This window comes from Pleurodeles waltl, chromosome 11, assembly GCF_031143425.1.
Source record: "Pleurodeles waltl isolate 20211129_DDA chromosome 11, aPleWal1.hap1.20221129, whole genome shotgun sequence".
Classification (NCBI taxonomy): Eukaryota; Metazoa; Chordata; class Amphibia; order Caudata; family Salamandridae; genus Pleurodeles; species Pleurodeles waltl.
This window is the reverse complement of record NC_090450.1, coordinates 79,567,347-79,592,052: the sequence shown is the minus strand read 5'-3', so window position 1 is coordinate 79,592,052 and position 24,706 is coordinate 79,567,347. Positions and strand designations below refer to the sequence as shown.

Genomic DNA, 24,706 nt, shown 5'->3' with positions numbered 1-24,706 from the left:
CTGACTTCAAATGATACCTTCTGCCAAAGCTGTATGAATTATTTTTGTTTGTTTCAGTAATAATCTAAGAAGATAAAGCATTCCTGGACAGTCTACACGCCAATCCTAGATAAATGGTGGGCAGTGGATATTAGTTCTAGTTTGTGTTTTATTGTTAAGGTATTTTAGTTGATAGCACATAGGATATAATGCACTTGTAATAACACAGACAGGTTATCTGCCACTTTGGTGACAGAGTAATCTGTCAGCGAAACCCTAAATTAGACTTTAAACTTTTATGATGGCTAAGATACAGGCGCATGCATGCAACAGCTGGCAGTCCTGCACCCTGGAATGCTGCTGGGGATGGCATTTATCATATGCTGGGACAAGGAGAATGTGTTGTCTCCAGGGCACCTTGTGGATTTTGACCCTCATTAAGGGTGATCAACACTTAATACTATCTGCTGATGCTTACATAGCTTATGTGCAGGTAGGTGTTTAGTGCCCGTTGAACAGATGTGTACCTCACACAGAACAACCATTGTACCTGGCTTGACTATTGTCAGTGTCAGTCATGACGAGTGTGAGCAAAGGTCCTGGCTGCCTTTACAACCGAATGAACTGGCAGTCTGAGGAATCCTGCATTACCCCAATCCCTGCCTTGCATGTGACAGTCTTATGTCAAAGGCGAGTCTTGGAGCATAAGGACTGTGACAAGAAAGCTAAGTTTTGGAGTCATGAGGATTACCCTTTAAAAATCAGGAAATTCTTGTCGAGGATTCAACCACTTTTCACACTGTACATTCACAAAGTAACTTAAAATAGCACTTGGGTAACATGGCAGGGTACACAAACAAAACACTTTTTCAGTCTAATGTGATAGTTTGATATTCACATCTGCTCCCCATTAACCCACAGTTTGCTGGCTAGAGGTACCTACTTTGAAGAAGGGGACTGTAGGTGGCTCATTGCAAAGATGTCTCAGGTTCATGGTTCACAGTAACCATAGATTACAGGATGTTTCCTGAGTATGCACTCCAAATCTGTCAGTCATTTGCTAAGAGAGCAGTGTCATTTTTTAAGTAAATATTATTATAATTATGTTTTAGTGAAACATGTGCACTTGTAAAAAAAAGATGCATTACCTAGAGGTGGGCGAGTCACTGAAAGCTCGAGCCAGGCTCAAGCCTGAAGCCTGGGTCTGGGTGAGCTTGAGATCCTGTTGGAACCTCAAGCCCTTAACGAGCCGAGCTGTGACGTGGCTTCTGCCTCTTACCCTTTCTCTACCCAGGATGTGGCCTTATGGCCAGAGCTGTCCACTTTTGAACTGGGGAAAAAGGTTCAAGTCTTGGTGTCGGCTCAACATCTTGTGATTCAGGGCAAAAAACATAATCACCCCAATGCCTTTGAAAAGAAATGTGACTTTGTGTAATGAAACTGGTGTTGACGGAAAGAGCTCCAATACCTTTGAGTCGAGTTCACGCTATATACAAACTGCAGAAAATGCACAAAGAGGTAACAAACAAAGAGTTAACATTAAAAAAAGAAAACATATACCCATTTAGTGGCTGATATGTGCAAATCAAAACCAGAAAAAATATAAATACCGGCTTACTCCTCTTAAATTGTGTGATCTTGGACAAATATTTTTTTTTTTCACCGAAATTCCTTTTTCTTCATTATTGCGTAAGAAAGCACTTGTAAATATGTCAGTTCAGACTACCAGTTGTATAAAAACTATTGTGTTTGATTTAATAGACTATAATGTTGCTCTATAATTATCTAGGTCACGTATAGGGTTTACATGACAACTATCTTGCAAACACTTCTCAGTGCAGTGCTATAATGTGACTTGAGAAGTTCAAAGCCACATGTTAAAGAAATACACTTTTTTGAATTTTGAAGACTGTATAATATTTTATGTGGTGTTTGTTGTATGATTTACATAGCAAACATTTTAAGGGCTCGGCTTGTGCACAGACTTTAAGACCCGAGCCAGACCCTTGGCTTGGTTCTAGCTCGGCTCTCCCGGTTACTTTGTTGGCTCGTCAATCTCTAGCATGAAGCATACATCCAGGACAACCTGTAGTCTGACAGTAGCAACCTAATCAAGCTCTTTATTGCTAAAGCATGCACTTGGCGAACAGAGAAAAGAAAAAGAATACAAGAAATACAAAACGATATAGAGGTGGTAGTCCCCAGGAGTGTAGAAGTTTAACTTTACAGAGTTGATCATGAGTGGTCCTCTGTATTCAGTCTTTTATCGGGTGACTATGTTGTCATGTATGAGCTTATGATGTAGTTCTCATGGGGATATTGACTGAGGGGCTTGTGTAATTTGAGCTACATTCTCTTTACTCCACACTGATTCCTCTAGAGCTCTGCTCTCCTATAGGACTTAGGGGTAATACCTAAACCTGGCCATGTACATTTTGGGCTTTAAATGTGACTAGTACCTCATCCCATTGATGAGTGATGGGGAATGTGTGCGGACCTCCGTTTTCTTCCCTCTGTAGGGCTAGGCTCTCACTTGTAGCCAAGCTCTTTACTTAGAATAATAATAAGAATAAGAATTGGCCAATTGAGAGTCCATCTTCTTTGATCATTTGTCCCAGGTGGTTTAATAACTTCTGAGGTCTAACAGCATCCCAGGGACTCTGTGCCCACCCTGACCCAGGCCTCGAGTTGTCAACCTGTAAAGTGATCTGAGGTTTCAGTAGGGCCACCAAAGGGAGGGTTGGGGCATACATCGGGGACAATTTTGTGGATCCTGGACTTCTTTACTAACACTTCAACAGCAATCTTGTTCCTGCCCAATGGAGCCTCTGTGTCTCAAAAGGAGATTGGTTTGGGCCCCTTTGACCAGCGTTTCCTTGGGCAAACCGGTGTCTTACACATGTGCAACATTATCCACTGCTCTATCTATTTCAGTTTTGCTGCCAGGTTAGTAGTGCACAAGATTTGGTGCGCTTCAGTCTTCCGACCTTATTGTAGGTTTTAAAGAGCACCAGTGAAAGTCTGCTGGAGACACAAATTAGGTGATTTAAAGAGAATATCGAGTTCTAGGAATATTCCCTCCTATGTGGCAAGAGTAGAAAAAATAATATAAAAACCGGGGAGCATCTCATTTGGCCAGAGGTGTTTACACTTTACAGAAAAAAGAAAGGTATTTCAAAAGACTTTACATCCCTTAAGGGAATCCAAAGCCTTCCCTAGATTTTTGGTTAGCAGGTCTGAATCGGAATGATAGACTTGGATTCTGAGCTATTTAAATGAGTTTGTCTGCCAAGTTACGTCCCGGACCACCAGGATAGGAGGCCACCTCCAGTCAAGGTTTGATTGAATAGGCACATGTCTTGCCCCAGTTAACCTTAATTCCAGACTGATGACCGATTTCTGAAGGTAATCTATTGTGGGATGCAAGTCATGAAATTATCACTAGAGTATCTGACCGAGATTTGTAATATAGACTGAGTATACTCCCTTTTAACTCCTAAGATACACTTATGTCCCAATTGCAGCTATCTCAAGGGCAGTTCTTTATCATAATTTTTCAGACCTGACTAGATGGCCACTGTACCCTCCTGCAGCCAACCACCCTTGGTCAATGCGTGGGAAGTTGCTTCTACAAGATATCCTTCTGGGCTCCCACCAGTTTGTTACCTCCTCTGGTCTGGCAACTTACCATCATTCCTTGCTCTCCCCTCATGCCAGTGCAGGGAAAGTGGGCAAAGCATGGTGGTCCAAGGTTACACCTGAGCCTTCCTATCTCATTTACTTATTCCTGGCACACTATCGCCTGCAAAGATCAAATTTAAATGGTCAGCGTCTATAGTTGCATCCGTTGGCAGAGGACCTTTGTGACACTCACTAGCTGTTTGGTTCCCCAAAAGGAAGAACAATGAGCTCAAGTAATTAAACTATTTGCACACCTAAGCGATTAGTGCGCGAATAGCAGCATTTATGAGTGCAAAGTAAATTTGATTACTCACAAAATTAGTTTTTATATGCATAAATGGCTTTACTTATACTTAAAGTACACTACGCCAACATGGTGTTAATATATGAATATATCTCCTCACAGAGGGCGATTCTAGACTTTGCAAACATTTGTAAACACTCACAAACTTTTCCAGGAGTAAATCTCGCTTCAAGTTGGAAAGGGGAAGGTACACCTTCAAAATTAGAAGGTAGAGAAGGTGAAGGGTTTCTCACTGGATAAAACGTTTCCCCAAGGGGTAAAAACGCTAGTCAGTGCAGACGCATTTGTGCATTACATTTGTCTATTCAGGAATGTAAATTTGTTACATTTGCGAATGCATAAATGTTCACACATTTAAGCACTCCTGTGAGTGCAGCAGATTCCCTTGAGCCAGGAGAAGGTCTGGATTTCTTTATTATTTCACAGAAAATACAAAATGAGGCCCAACCAGAGGAGCAATCCTACAGGAGTTCATTTCTGATTTTCTTTCCTTTGTAAGTGGTAGGTATGAGCATTTCACTGGATGAAGGATACTTTCACTAAGAGAATGCAGAACTGGTCTCTGAAAAAGTTACCTATGGGTTGAATGAATCTGCATTCGAACTGAAAATCCAGATTTGGACTGCTGGCGAAGCTGGTTGTGATTACATCTTATGGTCATGCTCAACCTCAGATACAGGCCCCCATTCACACTGTCTTGTGGCTGTAATTCCCTGGTTTATCGTCTCATGTATTTTGTATTTTGTATTTTGTATGTAAAACGACAGCCCAACTGCGGAAATGGAACAAAAAACACAATGCAGAGGATCTCTTATAAAAAACCTGAGGGGATAGTGATGCCTACGGAAGGCCTCACTATCCACAGTTCTAAAAATGATAGTGGTACCCAATGTCAACACGAGTTAGTGGGCTTCCTATATTTGAAAGGTAATAACTGTTTTAAAGGTATAGTTAGGGTGAGATGTGCATTCACATGGGAAAGCCAGATGACGGGTTCATTGTGAGATTAAGAGGATAAAGCAAGTCAAGAAAACATAACAGCACCAAATAAAATGATACTGCTGGGCATCATTTTGATACTCATGACTGCATGTTTCAAGAGCACTTGAGCCACAATTCCATTATAGGATATAATGAAATAGTAATACTGCGGACGGGATATCTGTCACATTTGTGACTGAGTAACCCATCCGCCAAATCAGGCCTATAGTGTTTTTGACACTGCTATTTGTCCAAAAAGTCCACTGAGGTTCATTGTAACTCCAGCTACGGCAGTTCTGTATCATTGGCACAGATCATGCCACAAAAATCCCACAGCATGCACTACTGTAATCATCTACCAACATCACAGATGGGCATAAACACAATTTCTGACCCAAGAAATGCAGAAGGGAACATGTCACAAGGGACTCTAAATCTATTTTTATACCAAAGTATGTCGTAAACTGACAGACCTAAATGGGGTGATGAATTGGGCCATGAGTTAACTGGGTCACAGCGCAACAAATGTGGATTATCATGAATCCACTTGAAATAGTTACTCAGAATATGCACAGCATCAGTAAGAATTCATGAATGTGACTGACAAATTAAAAACAAGCATTTGCAATGCAATGGGTCTTGCATTTGCTTGAGTTAGAGCTATTAGCGTTGTAAACTCCTAACCGGACTTTTCTTCCCACATAAACTGAAAAGTAAAACAGTTTTACATAAGCGAGGTGATGGTCACCATGAGCGTGAAGGAGGCACACAAAAGGAAACAGAAGTTCGCTCTCAGTCAAACGTATAGGCAAAAGTGCAATTATCCATGTAACCGGCAAAATGCAATTATCCATGTAACCAGCAAAAAAGCAATTATCCATGTAACAGAGTTGATGTCATGCAAAGCGCTTAACTACTGCCCAGCGAGACTGCGCTGCATAGGAAATAAAAAGAAAAAGTAGCCCAGAAGCCACGCCAAAACACGGAGCCTCATATGTTTTCAGTAGTTTACCAGTGCTCTCGAGGAGGGCTAAAACCCGGAAAAGGCATGACATATGCATGCCTTTAACTAATGAAATCAAGTGAATTTTAAAAGGCAAGCCCACAAACCAACCAAAATGATGGGCGTGACATGGGCGTGGTTAAAAGCCCACAGAGAGATTACAACAGGGGACAGAGCGCTAGCGCGGTCGACTCTAACAACTGTCCTAGATATTCTGGAGTAACAGGTGCAGTCTCTGTTCACTTTGAAGGGATCACAGATTACTAGTGCAGGCAAATATACATCTTTCTTTAAACACCAAGAGCTGTATGTCCCCAGATGTCTAGTAAAGATATTACTTCATGCCCTTACTTCTATTCCCTGAGGTGGCAATGCTGAACATTATGTAGGTCTTTCCAAAGAACATATGATGTCCTTTCACCTAGAGTCCCATGTAGGATCCATCTATGATTCTGTGACAGTCACCTGAAGAAGGGACAAGGTATTAGGTACCACATCATTCTGGACTCTTACATTTCCTCACCTTTGTGTCCTCCTCCATCTGTTGGGTTAGCTTCATGTACCTCCCTGCCAACCCACTCCAAACCAAACTGACACACTTGCCTAATGTTCACCACACCACACCACACTGAATTGTTGAATTTCCACTACTCTTTCCTCTGTTGCTGTTCACATGGGATCCTACTGAGGGTGGGTGACCTAGTGATTCCACTTTCCCTATCCTTGTCCAAACCTAGTGGTGCTGTTTCCTTTAGCTTTAGATAGGATGCTAATTAGAAGGAAATTCCAGAGTTGACTACAGAGAGCTACCCTCTTTCTAATGAGGCTCTACCGTCTTCCCAGTGAAAGTCATGGCAGTAAACCCTAGGGCTCTAGTGGAAGTCCAGGAGGGGCACACCTTGGTTCCTCAAAAGAAGAATGACTCACTGTCTTCATCCTTAGCAGGACTTGCTAGGTGGAAAGGATGTTGGTTCACTACTTTGGCCATGTGCACCACTGCCTCAGCCAGAGAAGTCCTACAACAGACCTGTGGGACATGGGAGTCTAGGGGGCAGTTTTATCCTGCAAGGTTGGGACTTATGTGTCATTGCATTACCAGTGAAGCAACCATGAACACTTCGCAGCCCTGTCTAAGTCCAACACTGTTTTCATAGATTAATTTAGGAGATGTCTTCAAACTAGGATGCAAATGCTCCAACAAGTATTTGTAAGTTGCGATTGCCTGGAAGCACACCCTTTTTTACTTGGCACCTTTCCAGGCTGTTATCCTTTAACTGCAGCATTTGGAGTGCATACAAAAGTATGAGGACTGTGGTGATGAGTGCCATGGCGATGAGGTCAGTTATTGTTTTTTTCACTGAGGTAACCCCATATAAAATACACACACGCCAAGAATGAAAAATCAATGCAAGTTAAACTAATCAGTTGCAAACATACTTTTACACTATGAAACCTCAAATGCCTTATGCCATCACTGTAGATATCTAAGTGTATGACCAGAGAGTCACAGAATTGAATCCTGTGGGTAATAGTGAAATGTGTATTTATAGTGATACGAGTCCCAGCCTTTGCCAGAAAGCACTGTTATTAGGTAAGTCATTATTTTAGAATTGTATTACACACAGTGTAATATAGGCTTCTGCAAAATGATTTAGTGTTTAAGATAAAACAAGTGCCTTCGAAATATATATGCAAAATGATTTAATGTTTAAGATTAAAATAAATTGCTTTCCAATATCTAATTTAGTATTGCTAATCAGACTGTACCTGGTGCAAACACGTTTAGAAGTGGCCGTTAAAATGTCACACTCCAGAACTCATCTGATTACATTAGCTTTCAGAAAGAGTATTACTTTGTCACTATGAAGCTTCAAGTGACTATCAGTCACGGTCTATACTGGCTACCAAGCATTTCCTTCAGGTAGCAGGCACCCTAGTGGGGAAGCCTCTCTGTCCCTTCCTCTGATTTGCACCACAGGGGAGGCACCTCAAGGTCAGCTTCAGCTCTTCAGAGGTGGTTGTTTTTAAATCAAAAGTATGAGAAGTGTTTTTATAAAACTAAGAAAGCGTGGGCATGTCGCGCCACACCGATGCAGCCCTCTTCATCCTCTGATTATATACAGAGGTCTTTTCAGGTGAGTCGAGCGGGTGCAGGGATCAGACCAGTAGCAATACATTCAGATGCAGACCCCTGGAGCTTTAGACTAATGGCCCAGAAGAAAGGAGTCGGATTGATAGTGTCAACATGATGGCCCAGAGGAGACAGTGCTAAGTTATGGATACTTTTTGTTTACAATTAAAAAGAGACAGCTTCTTCAAAGAGATATCCTGGGGAAGGGGGAAACATTTCGGGCTCATATTTTTAGATTCTTTTTTTAAAAACAGGGCCACCTCTACCATTAGTGCAGAAAGTGCAGTGGCACTGGAGTCGGAGGGGTGAGGACCCCACAATTATGCCTGTCTTCCTACCAAATTGGGGAGTGGGGGCCCATGTTTCCTGTTAGCATAAGGGTCCATGACACACTTGCTGCATAGGGAGTATGGCCTAAGCAACAAGGAAGAGCAATAAGGGGCTATTCCCACTTTCCTCCGTTGCTGTGCCAGTATTGCTTTGGGCCTAGGAGCAATGGCCCAAGGGAGGGGACAATTGAAGCACAGGAGACACCTTAGTTGGGGCCTCGGAGAGATGGCAGGGAGGGGATAGGGCAAGACAGAGTCTCATGTTTGTAACAAAGGGCAGAGGAGAGAGCCTGCTCTGCAAGGCAGTAGCTATCATTAGTGATCAGGTGCAGTGACACCGAAGCTTAAGGGTGTGAAGAGCCCACTGCATCACCAATATGACTTCACATAAGGGCCATGGGGGCTCATTTCCCTTGTTAGCATTAGGCCGAAGGAGCTCTTGCTGGAGAGAAGAGGCAACATGAGGGAGTTTATTTTTTTATGAAAGGGATAGAGATCCTGTCTCCAGATAGGAGTGATGGCCTGGTACGTTGGAGAAGCAGTGAAAGAGGCAGAGGATACAGCCTGCAACTCGAAATTGCAGCTTTCATTAGTGCGGCATGTGCATTTACACTGAGACCCACAGAATTGAGGGGTTCACAACAGCCAAGTGATGGGGAAAATTGTGTATTTGGTCACTTTATCTTTTTCTTTGATGTATTAGCTCATAAAGAGGTCTCAGGTCCATGAAATGATATCAGAAGCCTGCACCCTCTGTTCAGCCCTGCCCTTCCTGATCCCCTTATCTTTGCCATAATGTTTTTGTGTGGACCCCGTCTTCAAAATGATTTGCCTAGGGGGACTCAGAGATCAGTTTGAAGTCCTCTTCTGCAGGTGGAGAATTTGGACAGGGGGAACGCTCTGTTGAAGCCTCTTACTACATAAGAAAGGAGTATTTGGGCCTTATTCACAAAGGTACACTTAATTACTTTTAGTTTGCTATTCACAAACTATGAGTGTAATTTTACACACAGTGGTGGTCATTCCAAGTTTGGCGGGCGGCGGTTGCCGCCCGCCAAACTTACGCCGCCACTTGGCCGTTCCGCGGTCAAAAGACCGCGGGGCCATTCAGACTTTCCAGCTGGGCCGGCGGGCGCCCGCCAAGGGAGCGCCCGCCGGCCCAGCGGGAAAGGCCCTGCAACACAGAAGCCGGCTCCGAATGGAGCCGGCGGTGTTGCAGGGGTGCGACGGGTGCAGTTGCACCCGTCGCGATTTTCACTGTCTGCTATGCAGACAGTGAAAATCATGCTGGGGCCCTGTTAGGGGGCCCCTGCACTGCCCATGCCAGTGGCATGGGCAGTGCAGGGGCCCCCAGGGGCCCCACGACACCCGTTCCCGCCATCCTGTTCCTGGCGGTAAAAACCGCCAGAAACAGGCTGGCGGGAAGGGGGTCGGAATCCCCATGGCGGCGCTGCTTGCAGCGCCGCCATGGAGGATTCTCCCAGCCGGGGTAAATCCGGCGGGAAACCGCCGGACCCGGCTGGGCGACCGCGGCTTTACAGCCGCGGTCGGAATGCCAAATGAAGCACCGCCAGCCTGTTGGCGGTGCTTCCGACGACATCCACCCTGGCGGTCATAGACCGCCAGTGTTGGAATGAGGGCCAGTATCTTTACAACTGCAGAGACTGTCCTATACTTTTATGTACAGCGTTCTCCGCATTCGTAAATTTACTACATGTAAAACTACACTCCTAGTTTGTGAATAGCAAAACAAAATAGTAAACTTACACCAAATGTGTTAGTTTTACCTTAGTGAATAACGCCGAATGTGTCTCCATGTTAAGGCAGCACTAGCACTGGTGTTAGCTAAAAAAACAGGAGTTGGGTGACTAGAGGTGTCTATCATTAGCAGTTCCATGAGTAAAGGCATGTTGTGCTTGACCACAGAGTTCTGTTCATTGAGAGGGGCTATGTATGTGGATCATAAAGCACAAAGAAGTGATGAAAGTTTGTACCAATGAACACAATAATTCTAATGTATCATTATTGATCTTCGAGACAGTTAATGACTATGGTAATTGACCAGGGGCCACTCCTTCACTATGGTGGAGGAGCGTCACCCCAACCCCCTCCAGCAGCAGACCTTTAAAAATAAAATTATAATAAACAATGTTTATTATTGTTTTATTTTTAAAGGGGAAGGCCATGGGGGATGGTTATGGGGGGATGACAGCCACGGAGGGGAGTGCACAGAACACTCCCCTCAGTGAGCATGTATGTTTGGCCGGCCATCTCGGGCCGGCCAAACACACATCCGCATTGCGCTCTCTCCAACCTGGCAATGTGTTGCCGGGCTGGAGAGAGCAGGCACAGGCTCCGAGTCTGCTTTGGAGTACCCAGCCAGGGCTCTCCAGCCAATCATAATGCCGTTCTGAGGGCGTCAGGATTAGCGCAGGGCAGACTGGGAGCCCGTGCTTGCCGTGCGGCGGAGATTGGCAGTGCGATGGTGAGCTTATGGTAAGTTTTTGGATTTTTAAAATATTTTTTTATTTTTGTTTTGTTCCTCCCCGCCCCACCACTTTGACCAGTTGCCAATCTCGACTGTTATTGACCCACTTGACATATGGGCTGGAGCTGCAATCTTTGCACAAGAAGAGCCCAACAAAAGACTGATCAGCTTTATATATTGCCTCCAAGGCCAGTCATAATAGGAGCAAATGAATGTGTAAAGTGTTACTACCCCCCTACCTTTTTTCTGTTAAAAAGTCGCTTGTCTGTTGTGAGGCCGGCAAGCATGTAGTTAAGGACTGCATTCAAAGGAATTTGATTGGATGGCACACACTCAATATTCCAATGTGTCAGTACTTTGCTAAATTAAAGTATTGTCCATCTCTAAATTGGCCCTAGGTGCATAGAAAAAAAGAACTGATTTAGCTGAAATGTAATTTTTTAGCTAGTATGCAGCTTTAAAGGTTGTGACACATTAAAGTGGAATTTTCAGTAGTTTTTGTTCGTAGCCACGAATAAAACGTAATAGTCATGCCACAAACTCGACTCATTTAATGTGCAAAATTAGTAAAGTTTTTCAAAAGAGAAAATGGATATAGTAAAACAAAAAATTAACAATTCTGTATTCTTTCGGTGCATTTTTCCACATAAAGGCATGTGTGCAGAAAGTTCTAGAGAAATTGGGAGACGTGCAAGAAATGTTTGAAAAGAGACAAGCAAGTCTGAAAAAGCTGGCTGCCAAGCAGACTCGACCAGTTCAGTCTGTCGCCCCGCACCCGGAATCGTCACCAAAGAGAGCATCGCCAAAGACCACCCGACCCTCATCTCTAGGTAAGATGTTTTAAAATTTTATTTTTTATTTGGAATCTTTTGAGTTTTCCACTCAACCAGACCCAATGAAAGTGTTTTTTAACTAATCTCTCTTTTTAGGACATCATTCATGTAGTCCCAGTAGCATAGTCATATGAGTCAATACGAGCACTATTTCATCAGAGTAAAGAGTTGGATTATTAAAAAACTGAAACCTGTAGACTGCTGACCAGGTGACCCAGGGAATAAAAAGTGAGATGGTTGAATTATACAATAAATGCGAGCTTTAGGTTTTCTTTCAACCTATACAGCCTAAATATATCTGAAATTGATATCAATAGTCAGTGGTGCCTACCGAACATATCAATTTGTTGTGTGGAATAAAGGAGACAGAAATATTTCTCTCTCTCTCTCATATATATATATATATATATATATATATATATATATATATATATATATATATATTATTTGTAACCAATTATTGTTTTAATGAATGCACACCTTTTCTCTTGCTCATTACAGTTATCTCTTATGTTAACACCTTCTAGCTCTTGCAATATTACATGTTTCTTCCACCCTTCCCCTCCTTCAGCTCAGAGGTTGCTCAGTATCCTTGAGTAAGTCCACCATCATCCCCATATCTTATCTTTCTGGGGCATCCTCTGGCTCTGTATGTAAGCTCCTCAAGCTTGGCGCACCAATCCATGGCGACACTCTATTTCAAGAAGCTAGGGGTGGCATTGACGTTCTAGTAGCGAGCTATGTCCCTTTTTTGCCTGGAATGTTGCGATATCCACCAGGGTCCATTCACTCCAGGTGTCGCTCATATCTTCCAGTATTCTCAGCACTGCTACCCTAGGACTGAGCTCCAGGTGTCTCCCTAAAACCTCTTTTAGTGTTCTTTCCATGGTTTTCAAATATTAACACTCGGCACGTCCAGATCATGTGTAAAACTTCTTCTCCTGAAGTTGAGCACCTGGGGCAGTCAAAGGTCCCAGCTCTCCATAGCCGTTTGGGTGTGAGATAGATAACATTTGAATAGTTAAATTAGAAAAGTCGTAGGTGGGAAGAAATGGCGAGAGTGCGGGGTGCCACCTGGGTGTCCCGTCAGACTGCCTCTTCCAGAGTGTCCACTCAGAAGTCCTAGTATGTCTGAGGGAGTCAAAGGTGTTGGGAGAATGATGTATGAGTGTTCTGTATATCTGGAAAATACTTTGTTCCCTATTGAGCCCTGCAGAAGTTTAGCTTCAAGAGGGTTGTATTCTGACAGGTCAGTGGTGTCTCCCCAATAGCTGTACAGTGAGTGTCGCAGCTGAAAATATTTGTGGACTTCGTTAGGAGGGAGGGATAATTGAAACTGCATCTCCTAGAAGGATTTAATAGCTGAAGTACGCCAAACATCTCCCAGAAGGGTCATCCCTATATTGTCCCCTTTAGTGAATCCTTCTAATTGTGAAACTTGGCTGAGCCAGCAACCCGTCCAAAGTGTAGTGTAGTGTGAACGTTTCTTGTTCCGTCCCACATTCTCAGCACAGCACGCCACATTTGGACTACCTCCCTTGTGGGCTCATAGAGTCGCTGGGGGAGTGAGCCTCCATAAAATACATGCAGGACATTGTCTAGTCCTGAGCAAATTCCAATCTATATGTTAGGTCTTCCCAGCCCCTGTTGAGCCAGTTATTTATTATCAGGAGCTGGGAGGCCCAATAATAGAGGGAAATGTCTGCCCTGCCCCTACCTCTATTGTATGTCTGTTGGCAACCCGTATTAAACACTGTTCAGGGGAGTCAGCCAGCCCATGGTAGGGTCTGGATATGAAAGGTGAGGGTAAGGAACCAGGTGGCAGAGATCTCCAACAGAAGTTCTGTAGAATGTAGAGAAAGCGGGACAAGATAATCATCTTGAATAATGCTACTCTACCCACGATGGGTAGAGGGAACGATGCCCAAGTTTGGAAGTCCCATTTCATGCAAGCTGTTAGAGGATCTATGTCGAGGGATCAGGTAAACTCAGCGAGAACTGAGATCTGGATATCTAGGTTCTGAAAGCTGAGCCTGTGGAAAACGATAGTCTCTATTCTATGCCTCAGCTTCTAAACATCCTGTGAGAGGGACCAGGAGTGGCTTGGCCCAGGTAGTATGGAGACTCGATGTTTCCTCATACAGCGATAAGATCAGCAATATACGTGAGCCTTTTTTCTGAGGGCTATGCAGATAAAGGAGTAAGTTCTCTGCATACAATGAGATCCAGTCCTCTTCTTCCTCTCCTTAGCGCCACCTGTAGCAGTTGTGTGTTACGCCGAATGAGTCAGATCAGGGGTTCAATCACAAGAGCAAAGAGGAGGGGCAATAGCGGGCATCCCTGTCTTGTCCCTCTGTGCATTGGAAAGTGGTCCCATAGCGTGCAGTTGATGCGTACCTGAGCATGCATCAAGGAACACAGAAAATGGACACATCTACCAAATCGGGGGTGATGCCCATGCGCTGCATTAGGGCCTCTAAAAAGTACCAGTCAATGTAATGCTTTTTCAAAGTCGACATGAGTCTCACATTTCCAACCTACGTGCAAGCACAATGTGAAAGCATGTAATGCAGTGTTGAGTGCTGCATCCAGCCACAAAACCGCTCTGGTGAGGGTGAATCAGCTAAAGGAGTACCTGGATGAGCCATCGGGCCAGTATCTTGGCAAAAAATTTGACTACAGACAGCACTGATCAATGAAATAGGCATGTATGACCCACAGCAGCTGGAGGGGGAGGGCACAACTAGTTTTACGAATGACTACCATAGTTGCTAATTCTAAACCCTCAGGGAATGCACCATTCATCTTGGCTTCCAAGTATAAGTCAAGCAACCGGATGAAATTATATTGCAGAACTTCGATGGGGTAACTATTGTGACTAGGTATCTTAACCACATTCAGTTTGGCTAAGGAGTCTCCAATTTCCAGTGTGATGGAGGAATCGAGTTTCTCTTTTTGAGAGAGAGGTACGGTTGGGAGTGGGCTATCAGGCAATATGGGGTTCGCCCTTTCTGCAGGGAGGCGAGGGGTGTCCAGTGTGCAATAGTAGTTGGCAAAGGCGTTGGATATGTCAGAAGCTGTGCATCGCTGTTTACCCGAGTGGTCCACAATCTCTAGGACCACTCTTGAGATTGTATCTCTGGTGGGAAACCAGTGGAGCAGTTTACTGAATTTGTCGCCATTAGAGAGAAGCCTCCTAGCATTATAGAGCCTTCTCTAGGGCTAATTGCCATAGTGAGACCTGGTCAGATGCACATTGTGTCTCTAGTCAGAAAATGCGAGCTTCCAGGTCAGCCATGTGGGATTGTCTCCCTTTTTCCATGCAGCAGAGAATGGATTTCACTATGCCTTTGATCACGCCTACCAAGGGAGACAACTGAGCCTTATTTAGTGTCACATTATGCTCAGATCCCGGGCTTCAAGTTGTCTATATATTGGAAATCTGTCAAATATCATGCATTGAGGCACCAGAGTGGTTGACACGTGGTTTCAGTAGTCCCTAGATGTAGGAGGATTGGGTAGTGGTCTGAAATTCCACATGGCATGATCTCCCCTGCTGTGGTGTGCCACGCGTTTGTCACAGGTAGTAGGAAAAAGTCGATATGAGTCCTCTGTGCAGCTGAAGTGTGTGAATTCTCTCCCATGAGGGTGCTGCACTCTCCAGATGTCATACAGACCTAAGGATTTGAAGGTGGCTATTGGGTGGGTTGTTGAGGTGACTGTGGAGTCCTTAGTGGGATGCGGAACAATGCTGAAGTCTCCTCAAATGATAGTGATACTAGTGGGGAAGCCCAAGATAATCTTCACGAGGCCTCTAGTGCGGTTTTAAATGCCTTGGGTGGGACGTAGGTGCTTAGAAAGTTGTAATGGTGCCTTCCAGTGTGCCTCCCACACCCAAGTATCTGCCCAAGCCGTCCAGTGTCATGGAGGTAACCACAAAGAGAAAGCTTCTATGGAGGAGTATTGTGACACCTCTCGTACCTCTGGACATACTGGCATGAAACACCCTGTCGTACCCATATAGACCTAGGAATGTACATCTCATGCCCATATGGTGAGTTTCTCGGAGCATGAGGACTGCTGGGAGCTTCCTCTTAGGATATTGTAGGACCGCTGTCTGTTTAACCCAGTCTAAGAGGCCGTTCACATTCCAGGTAAGTACTGTGAAGTGAGGCATTTTGGTCTGGAGGAGGCACGGGACGCAGAGGGTGGCAATGGTGCCACTGCAAGATTGAATGGACCTTTAGTAGTAAGTCGCCAAGCGCTGATGGGTTGATTGGTGCATAATAGGTGTTTTAGGGGGCACAAACAACAATAGTAATGTTAAAGCAAAACAGAACAAAACCCGTCTTCCCTCCAAATCCCCCCTTCCTATACTTCCCTCTCAGAAGCATCTGTCGCCCAAACATCTCATAAAACAAAACAGTTAAAAACTGTTTTTGGAGCTGTAAAGATGGACCTCAAGTTCCACATCCATCTCAAAGGAGTCTGTTCCACAGTGGGTGGGGAGTCGGTTCTATGAGATCCCGTTGTCCACCATGAGTGGGGGTGCCTGGGATTCGTGCACAGGCCACTCTATTGCTCCAGAGTTGAACAGGTTGGCTCAGAGGCAGGGCTGAGGATTTTCCTCTCTCAGTCCCAGGCTGCCTCACAAGTGTCCAAAAAGTGGGAGTTGTGTATGACTCGCAGAGTGTCCGGAAACATCTTCATGTATTGTAGGGTCATCGCCCTCAGTTTCTGATTGACCTCATGGAAGGATTTACATTTAATTTGGGAGTGGGCAAGAAGGTGTGCTGGGATGGGCAAGGGAGGTTGCCGGCGAGGGTCTTTGGGCATGTTCCAACGTAACCCACTATGATTGGTGGTCATTTGTGATCCAGGATTCCAGCTAAAACTCCAGGTAGCCCACAGGATTTGACTCATCAGTGCCCTATGGGAATCCTACAAATCTCAGTTTGTTGCACCTGAATATATTTTCAGTGACCTCCACAAACACTTTCAGTTGTTTAGTGATGAGGCTTAATTTGGTGACACTGGATTTGAGAGTCGTGACATTGTCCTCCAGAGTGAAGACTCTATCCTCCATCTTGGTGACTCTGTTGGCTACATTCCAGAGGTCTGGCCATGTTGGCTACATTCCAGAGGTCTTGCCAGAGGAGGGTCATATCCACCCTCACTTCTACAATTTTAGATTCCACTGCTTCTCTAGAGGTTTGGATTGTTTGGAGAATGGAGTCCATGTCACTTTGCTTCCTAAGTTGCTTCTTCAAGTATCCATTCTCATGGACCCCACCCATAACTGGCCAAGAGGTGATGAATCTGTCAATCTTCTTTTGAGTTTGGGATGCTCGGCCTTTGTCTTTGCCCATAGCTGTTCTTCATGTGCCCACAGTAATGAGGGTAGGAGAGGACTGCCACTTGGCTCAGGTGTGGCAGAGGTCAACTTCTCACAAGTAGTCATCCCACTTGCCCCTTTAGGTGAGGAGTAAGGAAGGAAATGAGCAATCGGGGAAAGCATGAGCCGTCAACCATCAGTTAGTAGGTGCAGCAGTGTTGGAAAGAGGCTGTGTGGGGTGGATGCACCTCCATGGGATCAGCACCACAATGGGTTGTTTGGCCCTGTCAGATCAGGGGCCCAGGGCAGCCTTCATTTGGGGTCCCAAAGTGCATCAAGGCAAGTGGTAGAGTATGCTCCAAGAGATATTTGTTTCACAGAGGCACTGTGTCCAAATATGATTGCTGGTCTTGTACTCTAGGAAATCAGGGTGCTGGTGTTATCTAGGAGCTGGCCCTTTCAAAAGGAGTAGGATGTTATGGAGCCCTCCATATGAGTTGCTGCGTCTTGGGGTGTCAGGCCTCGTCCTCACTTCACTGTGCAGCCAGTCAGAAATATTTGTTTCCAGGGGTAATTCTGGGTTTTGGGCACCCCCGGAGCCCAGGAGGAACAAAGAATTGCCCCACTGCTGCCCCAATGGGGCCTAGTGCCTAGTATGACCAGTCAGCCCGGGCCGCAGTGTTCTCCCCTATAGAAATGACACGCGAGTCCCAGACCTAATGGAGGTAACTTTGAAGAGGGCAGAGTCTCCCAGTCTCTCTGTCCTTGCAGCGGGCTCCTTTATTTCAGTGGATCGCCCAATAGCAAGTCTGTGCACATTAGAGGCCAAGCAGGTACTGGTGAAGGCTTTGAGGGATGCTGCTGAGTCCTCCCCAGCTCCCAGAGGTTATGGTTCCTCTCCCAGCCTACTGCGTTGTGCCACAGGTCTTTCCTCTGCTTCCACATGAGTATTGGCTCATCTTCTCCTCCGTTCTTTGCCCGCTTTGTTTCTTCCATGGGTGGCATTTAGAACAGGGCTCACTCCTCTATATTGTGTTGTCCTTGTATCACATATCTTTCTGACGGGGCTGCCTCTGTTGCTGATGGGTCTTTTTTTGTATTTGCTGTTGGCGGTCACCTCCTCTTTCTCCCACAAACAGCGTCGGAGCCAGGGCCAGAGCTCCGTGCCCAGACCACCAGAGGGTCTATGTTGCGCTTTCCTTACTTCGCTACGTGGTCCGGCGACACCAAGCCTGGACTCGATTGTAGTCAGCCACTTTGCTCTGTGACATTGCCTCCCCCTGCCCTGGTGGCCCTCCAAATGGCTTCACACTGGACCAGCCCCCGGTATTGATGGGGCCTTAGAACAAAAGGATTACATTGGATTGTTTTTTTTCATACAAATCTTATTGCATGTTCGTATTGTAACAACAGCATATTGTCAAATTTGAATAATGAAGTAGTAACTTACAATCAGGATACAACGTATATCATACATTAACTGGTTTCAAAGACATCAACAAAGGATAGCATACTTGTGTTCTTATCAACTTCACCCTAATCCCCCACACAACTTTTTTAACTACAAATTGCATTACCCATGAAATAGTTATAGTAAAGGCCAGATTGATTACCCAGTCCCAAGATGTATCCAATTAAATAATCCATGGTGTACAGTTAGATTTATGTTTTCTATAGTTCATGACAGGTTATGGAGGTGGTATTGAATTAATTCTGACCAGTTCAGATATTTTACATGCATTAATTAAATATGAGTGGAAAAGATAGTTGAGGGGGGAGAGAGGGGTTACGGAGTCCTGCAAGTGAGGGACATGCTACAGGTCTAGCGTTCGTCCTCACTACTAACCACTTTTTGCCCCTTAAATCTTTCTAATCGCATATCCCACTCCAAAAACGTGTTTTGTGCAGTCCTGTGTATTCTTCCTTGCGCAGTGCACCACTCTCCACCAACTCCCTTCCTCGCCACCTCCTCACGCCAGTGAATCACTTGCGGAGGTATTGGAGACTTTCAATGTCTTGTTATTAAATGTTTGGCGTGCAGCAATGCCAGATCAGTGAACCGTGGGCCTTTTGGGGCCGTGGGTAAAAGCCTAGGATACAGGAATCAGATGTCTTCCAGTGTGAATTTCCTTTTATCTCTGTCAGAGACTGGGCTATCTCTGCCCAGTATCCACCCAAGGCTGGGTAGTTCCAGAGCATATGCAGCAAATCCGCCTCCGCCCTGTGACAACGGGGGCAATCCGCCGCAGCTCTAGGAAATATTTTATTTATCCGGTGTGGGGTAAGATATGCTCTGTGAGGGAAAAAGAACTGAATACATTTTAATCTAAGAGTTGTGGGACACTGTTTTAGGGAACATTAGCAGAAAGTCCCATTCCTTGTCAGTAATAGCTCAGGAAAAATCAGTCTCCTATTTGGTACGCAGAAGCACCAGCGAGGTCCCTGTGTGTGTTTTAATTCCCCGGTATAGCCATATAATTAAGTGAGTGCCATGGCACACAGTGTGCAGTGCCTTAAAGAGTTCGTATGTGTTCAGTTCTCTCCCATAAGGTGCCCAGTACTGACGTACATAGTGTAGGATGCTAGAATGTATCAGAAATAAATTGTCTGGCAATCCATGGGCAGTTATCAAATAAAAGTGTGATATTAGCGCCCTGTCCGTGAACAGTGCAGTAAGTGTCAGTGGCTCAAATTGTTCCCACGCTGCTAATCGCCATGCTGTTAACATGGCCAGAGCAAGTGGTAGGCCCACAGTGGTATATTCGGGGTGTATGGGGCAGGAGTGAGTGTAAACTTCAATGCCAGTTGCCAATATTGCAGTGCAATGCGCAGAAGTAGAGGGGAGGTACCGGGGGTCGGTGTCCTGGGACATAATAATTTAGGTGATTGTCCATTGTGGATGTGGGCCACTGTGTACCCTATTTCGTGTAAGTTATGGCCAGGAAACCAGTATGCCAGGCATTGCAGCTAGCCTGAAATACAATATTCTTTAAGGTCTGGGACCCCCATACCGGCTTCCTGCTCTGGTAGTTGTAGTTTGGTGAGGCTGACTCTGTGGCGGTCACCTCCCCACGCCAGCTCTGTCAACAATGTGTTCAGCATGCAAAACAACCAAGCAGGGATTAAGACAGGCAGATTAACAAAGTAATAAAGCAGACAGGGAGGAGCACTTATCTTTGCCAGGGCAAATCTACCAGCCACTCAGAGAGGTAAGGAGGTCCAAAACCTCACTGGAGGCTTGAGGGCATTAACCGCCTGCAGGAAAATCATATCTATTATATCCCTTGGCTCCCGATATATTTGAATACCCAAGTAACTAAATGTGTGTGGGGGCTATGTGAACTTTAGGGAAGATTGCAGGATTGCATCGGATTGTATGGAGGCTCAGGGAGCCTCTTTGGAAAAACAACTGCTATCTTGGCCCGTTCGGTCTCACACCCCTCTCTACATATTGCCATAGCTTGACTCCTCCGACCATTACTTGGGCCTGACTTGACCAATGAAAAATGACACCCTTACTCAAGAGGCCGTCTCTGGACAGCATGGAACCTGCCATGTCAGTTCTACCGCAAAGCTGATTTACCTCACTAAGTTCATAGAGACCACAGTGTACATGCCAACTAGCAGTTCCCTTTATACCTAAAAGCAACAACCTTTCAGATTATTGTTAATAAAGGGTTAAATAGACCTGACAGACATACAGACCTTGCGTTTTTCAGGTCTGATGGGTGAAAGGTGGCACGTTATCTCTGTGAATCAGGCCCACTGTGTTCAGTATATTCCTCGTGGTTACAGCTAAATGGAACAAGTAATCTCAGTGGCCTAAGACTAACTGACTTCTGTTTTAAACCTGACCTTTTAGGTGCACAAGTACAACAAGCTACTGTCGTTGTTTCATGTACTAACTGCATTGATGTTGTGGTCGCAGGTCTGTGTAGGCCGTTTCATACTAACCACTAGCACTTAAAAGTCTCCCACAAACTACACCCTCCTAAAGAAAACCTAACTGGGTCATATGATTTTTGTGTAGCAGCTCAAAGGATAGCCTTCATAGGCACTAATTTGTCATAAGACTATTCTATGATCTATCTAGTCATTCAGGAAGTTTAGTGGGTTGAACAGCCCCACAAAGTCCTATTGGTTTGAGGTCTGAATCTTAGTACACAAAAATCAATCTTCCATCATTTTGAGGTTGACAAAATGAAATGAGTAATGCTGTACATAGACCAAAGTGGCGGTCCGACCTCCACATTGCGGCAGTCGCGAAAGCGCCATGGTCGGGCCGCCAGCACTGCCACTTTTAGGCCGTCTGACGGCCTGACGGTGAGGCGGTCTTAATCCGCCAGAGCATCACTGCTAGCAGTGCTGCCCTGGGGATTACGACCCCCATGTCCGACAGATTTTGCATGGCAGTTCTACCGCCATGCAAAGGCTGGTGGAGACAGGGTGCTGCAGGCCCCATGGACAGCCCGTTGCACTTTTTACTCACTGAATTATAGGCAGTGAAAAGCACGATGGATGCTCTCGCACCCGACGCACCACAACATTGCTGCTGGCTCGTAATGTTGTGGTGAGTTTCCTGCTGGCCCAGTGGGAAACTCAATAAGGCCAGCGGGCGGAAAACCGGAGTGGCGGTCTTCCAGCCCAAAGAGTTTGGCAGGCCAAATTCATAATGGGGCCCTGAACCAACATACTATGTGCACAGCTTTCTCTACTCATTTAAACCGGGCGGGGCACATGCAAAGAGGAAGAACCTTCAGTAATTATGCATTCTGATTGAAGGATATTATCCCACAAAAAGGTAGCAAGAAACGTATCTGTTATTATACTCTCAAGTGCTCTCACAATGGTTTTCTAAACACACAAATTGTATTTTATTGACTATTTGAGGCCATCTATGGGTTCAGGTCCTTGTGGCTTTTGTTAGGGAAGTTAAATGCACTGCATCACTCACTTACATGACAGGCGCAAAGTTTTATTTCTTCATTTTCAGTTCAGAATGAGAAAACAAAATAAGTTGCAGCAATTCATATTAACTCAGGATTCTTCATGTATATTCAAAAGTATATTGTGTTTTGCTTTTGAGGCAGTCATTGTACCTTTAAACATGTTTAGAATGCTTAATGTGTGTGTAAACGTGCAACCAAAGAAGAGGTGTGAACATCCTGACAGCTGCCTCTCTGTAGAGAAAAATCTGTGATCTCTTACAATTTTTAGAGCAGCAATTTCAAAGAAACCTATTCACATCCTTTCTCTGATTCTTGGTAGCAGCTACCTAGCCTGCACCCTTTTCATTACAAGAAACACTTTTCTGCTTCCAAGAACTTAGGACCAGATGTTCAGACTCTGAATTGGCTTAATGTATGTATTAAACTAGTTCTGTGAGTCAGAAAAGTCTTTTTGACATGCAAAATGGGTTGAGCAACCCATACTGAATTGCAATTAGGAAGTGTGCTGAAAGGTGGGGTCCCCTCATAACTGTGACTTAGGCCCATATTTATACTTTTTTTGTGCCGCATTTGCGTCACTTTTTGATGCAAAAGTGGTGCAACTGACAAAATACAATTACATTTTGTAAGTTTGCGCCGCTTTGGCATCAAAAAGTGAAGCAAATGTGGGGCAAAAAAAGTATAAATATGGGCCTTAGTATGACTATATATCAATGTTTTTTGGCCGCAGTTGCGTCTGCAAACCATTAATCAGTTTCTGACACCTCATAGAAAGTGATCACTGATTCACAAAAGGAAAGATGTCCCCTTGGACACCTTCACCTCTGTGACAGGGGTCCTCGATTGAGCAGGCTGTGGTTTATGAGACCTCTACCTGCTGCCCACATAGTTTTCACAAATGGGAAACTTTTTTTTTCAAAGCAGCACTGTTTTTTTACAAAAGCTAGCCGTTTGAGAATGAAACCATAGGGGTAGTAGGCTGCTGTTCCCTGCAGGCCACCATCCCTATGTTTGTACACGATAGCAGGGTGACACAAATAGCAATGAATATTTATTAGGCAGGTTGCTCTGCAACTGTACATTTTGTAATTTGAATTGCTAGTACATAGGTTGCATCATGCAATCAGAGATAGGTCACAAAAAGAGGCTGTGCAGTTTGTGACCACTTTTTGTAAACTTTCTTAGTACATCTGGCCCCTTGTGTTCTGAAGAAAAGAAGCCTGAAGTTCTTGGCCAACAGCATACGCTACCTTTGCTACCCTTGTGCTGGGATTTGCCAAAAGAAAGAATTGGATCTATAAGGAGGAGCCAAGATGGCGGCTGTGTCGGACACCTAAGCTGTGAGCTCCGACTCGGGCCCACAACACTAATCCTGTAGGGCGCTCCCGGCGGGGAGATCGGAGCCCTGAATGCCATATCCGGCCCCGGGGTCTGCCGGGGAGCCGAGCGCGGCGGTGTGGAGCGATGGAGGAGCTGAGCCAGTGGCGCGGTCGCACTTCGGAGGCCCGAACTGGTGGAGATGTCGATCGGAGAGCCCCGGTGGCCGGGGAGCGGAGGTAGGAAGCGGGGGGGCTTTGGTGGAGGTGAGGCCTTGCGGAGTGGGGACCGCATATCGGAGCGGCTTCTCCCCTCCTCTCCCTGTTGCGCACCCTCCCCGTTGGACAGTAGCGAAGCGCTGTGGCTGGCCTGACTGGACCGGCTCTCCCCTGCCGGGCGGGTCACTCCCGCAGTGGGAGAGGAGGAGCCGCAGCGCGGAGGTGCCGCGGCTGGGTGCCAGGGACGGCCCAGCAGCGCTGATCTGCCGAACGGAGCAACACGAAGGAGACAGCAGGGGCTGTATTGATCCAGCGGCCCAGGAGCCGCATTGGACACGCAGGCGCTCACCCGATCCAGGGGTGTAGCGTCCAAGTGCTTGGGGGACAGCCCCCCCACCGCTTTGCACGGAAATCAACGCCTCCCCCCCCCAGCAAACGAGGGGACAGTAATAAGCGCAGTGATACATAGGTGGAGGGGCTGACTGGAAAGGAGGGCCTGGGCTCTCTTCCCCCCCCCGCCCGACGTCTTCAATTAAATGCCGACCTCCTCTTCAGGCCTCCCTGCTTTACTTTGCCTGGAACCCCAATTGCTCTATGCAGGGTAGGCACGCCGTGGAGCACCCATATACACCCCTGGACTGGTGCATTCAACCACTGGCAGCAGGGCCCCCTGCCCAACTGATCCCGCTCAGTGCGCTATAGACCGGCTTGATAGGCTGGGGCTACAGGCAGGCTGAAGGGACTTCAGCAGGGCAGTATACGCCGAAGGGAGTACCAGTGCTATCAGGGCGCTCAGCCGCGCAAGAAACACATAATAAAGCTGCCCTTTGTTGCGAGAGTTACCCAAGAGATATAAAAATGGCCGGGAAGTCCAAGTCCGCCAAAAACCAAGAATGTAATGCGCCTGGCCCGGCGTCCAGCGACCAACAGCTAATCCCAACTTTACAGTCACTGGAGAGCAATTCCAATCCCACTCTACACAATTCGAAAAAGTACTACAGGCAATCATGGACACTAAATCCTCGTTAGAACTCAGAATAGACACTGTATCGCAAGATCTGAATTTACTTAGAGTAGACCATCGAAGCTTGTCGGAGAGAGTGAAAACGACGAAAGATGTACTAAGCACGACGAGTCCTATAGTCTCGGACAACCAGA

The 24,706-nt window shown here is 45.7% G+C and overlaps 1 protein-coding gene across 3 annotated transcripts in view; it reads left to right on the top strand.

The window, feature by feature from the left end:
* Positions 1-24,706, top strand: part of MCF2L2 (MCF.2 cell line derived transforming sequence-like 2) — a 1,607,631-nt gene that overhangs the window by 494,417 nt on the left and 1,088,508 nt on the right. For all 3 annotated transcript variants that reach the window (XM_069213109.1, XM_069213110.1, XM_069213111.1), the window contains exon 13: positions 11,549-11,726. In XM_069213109.1, coding sequence (XP_069069210.1) covers positions 11,549-11,726 — 178 coding nt within the window. The remainder of the gene's footprint in view (positions 1-11,548; positions 11,727-24,706) is intronic.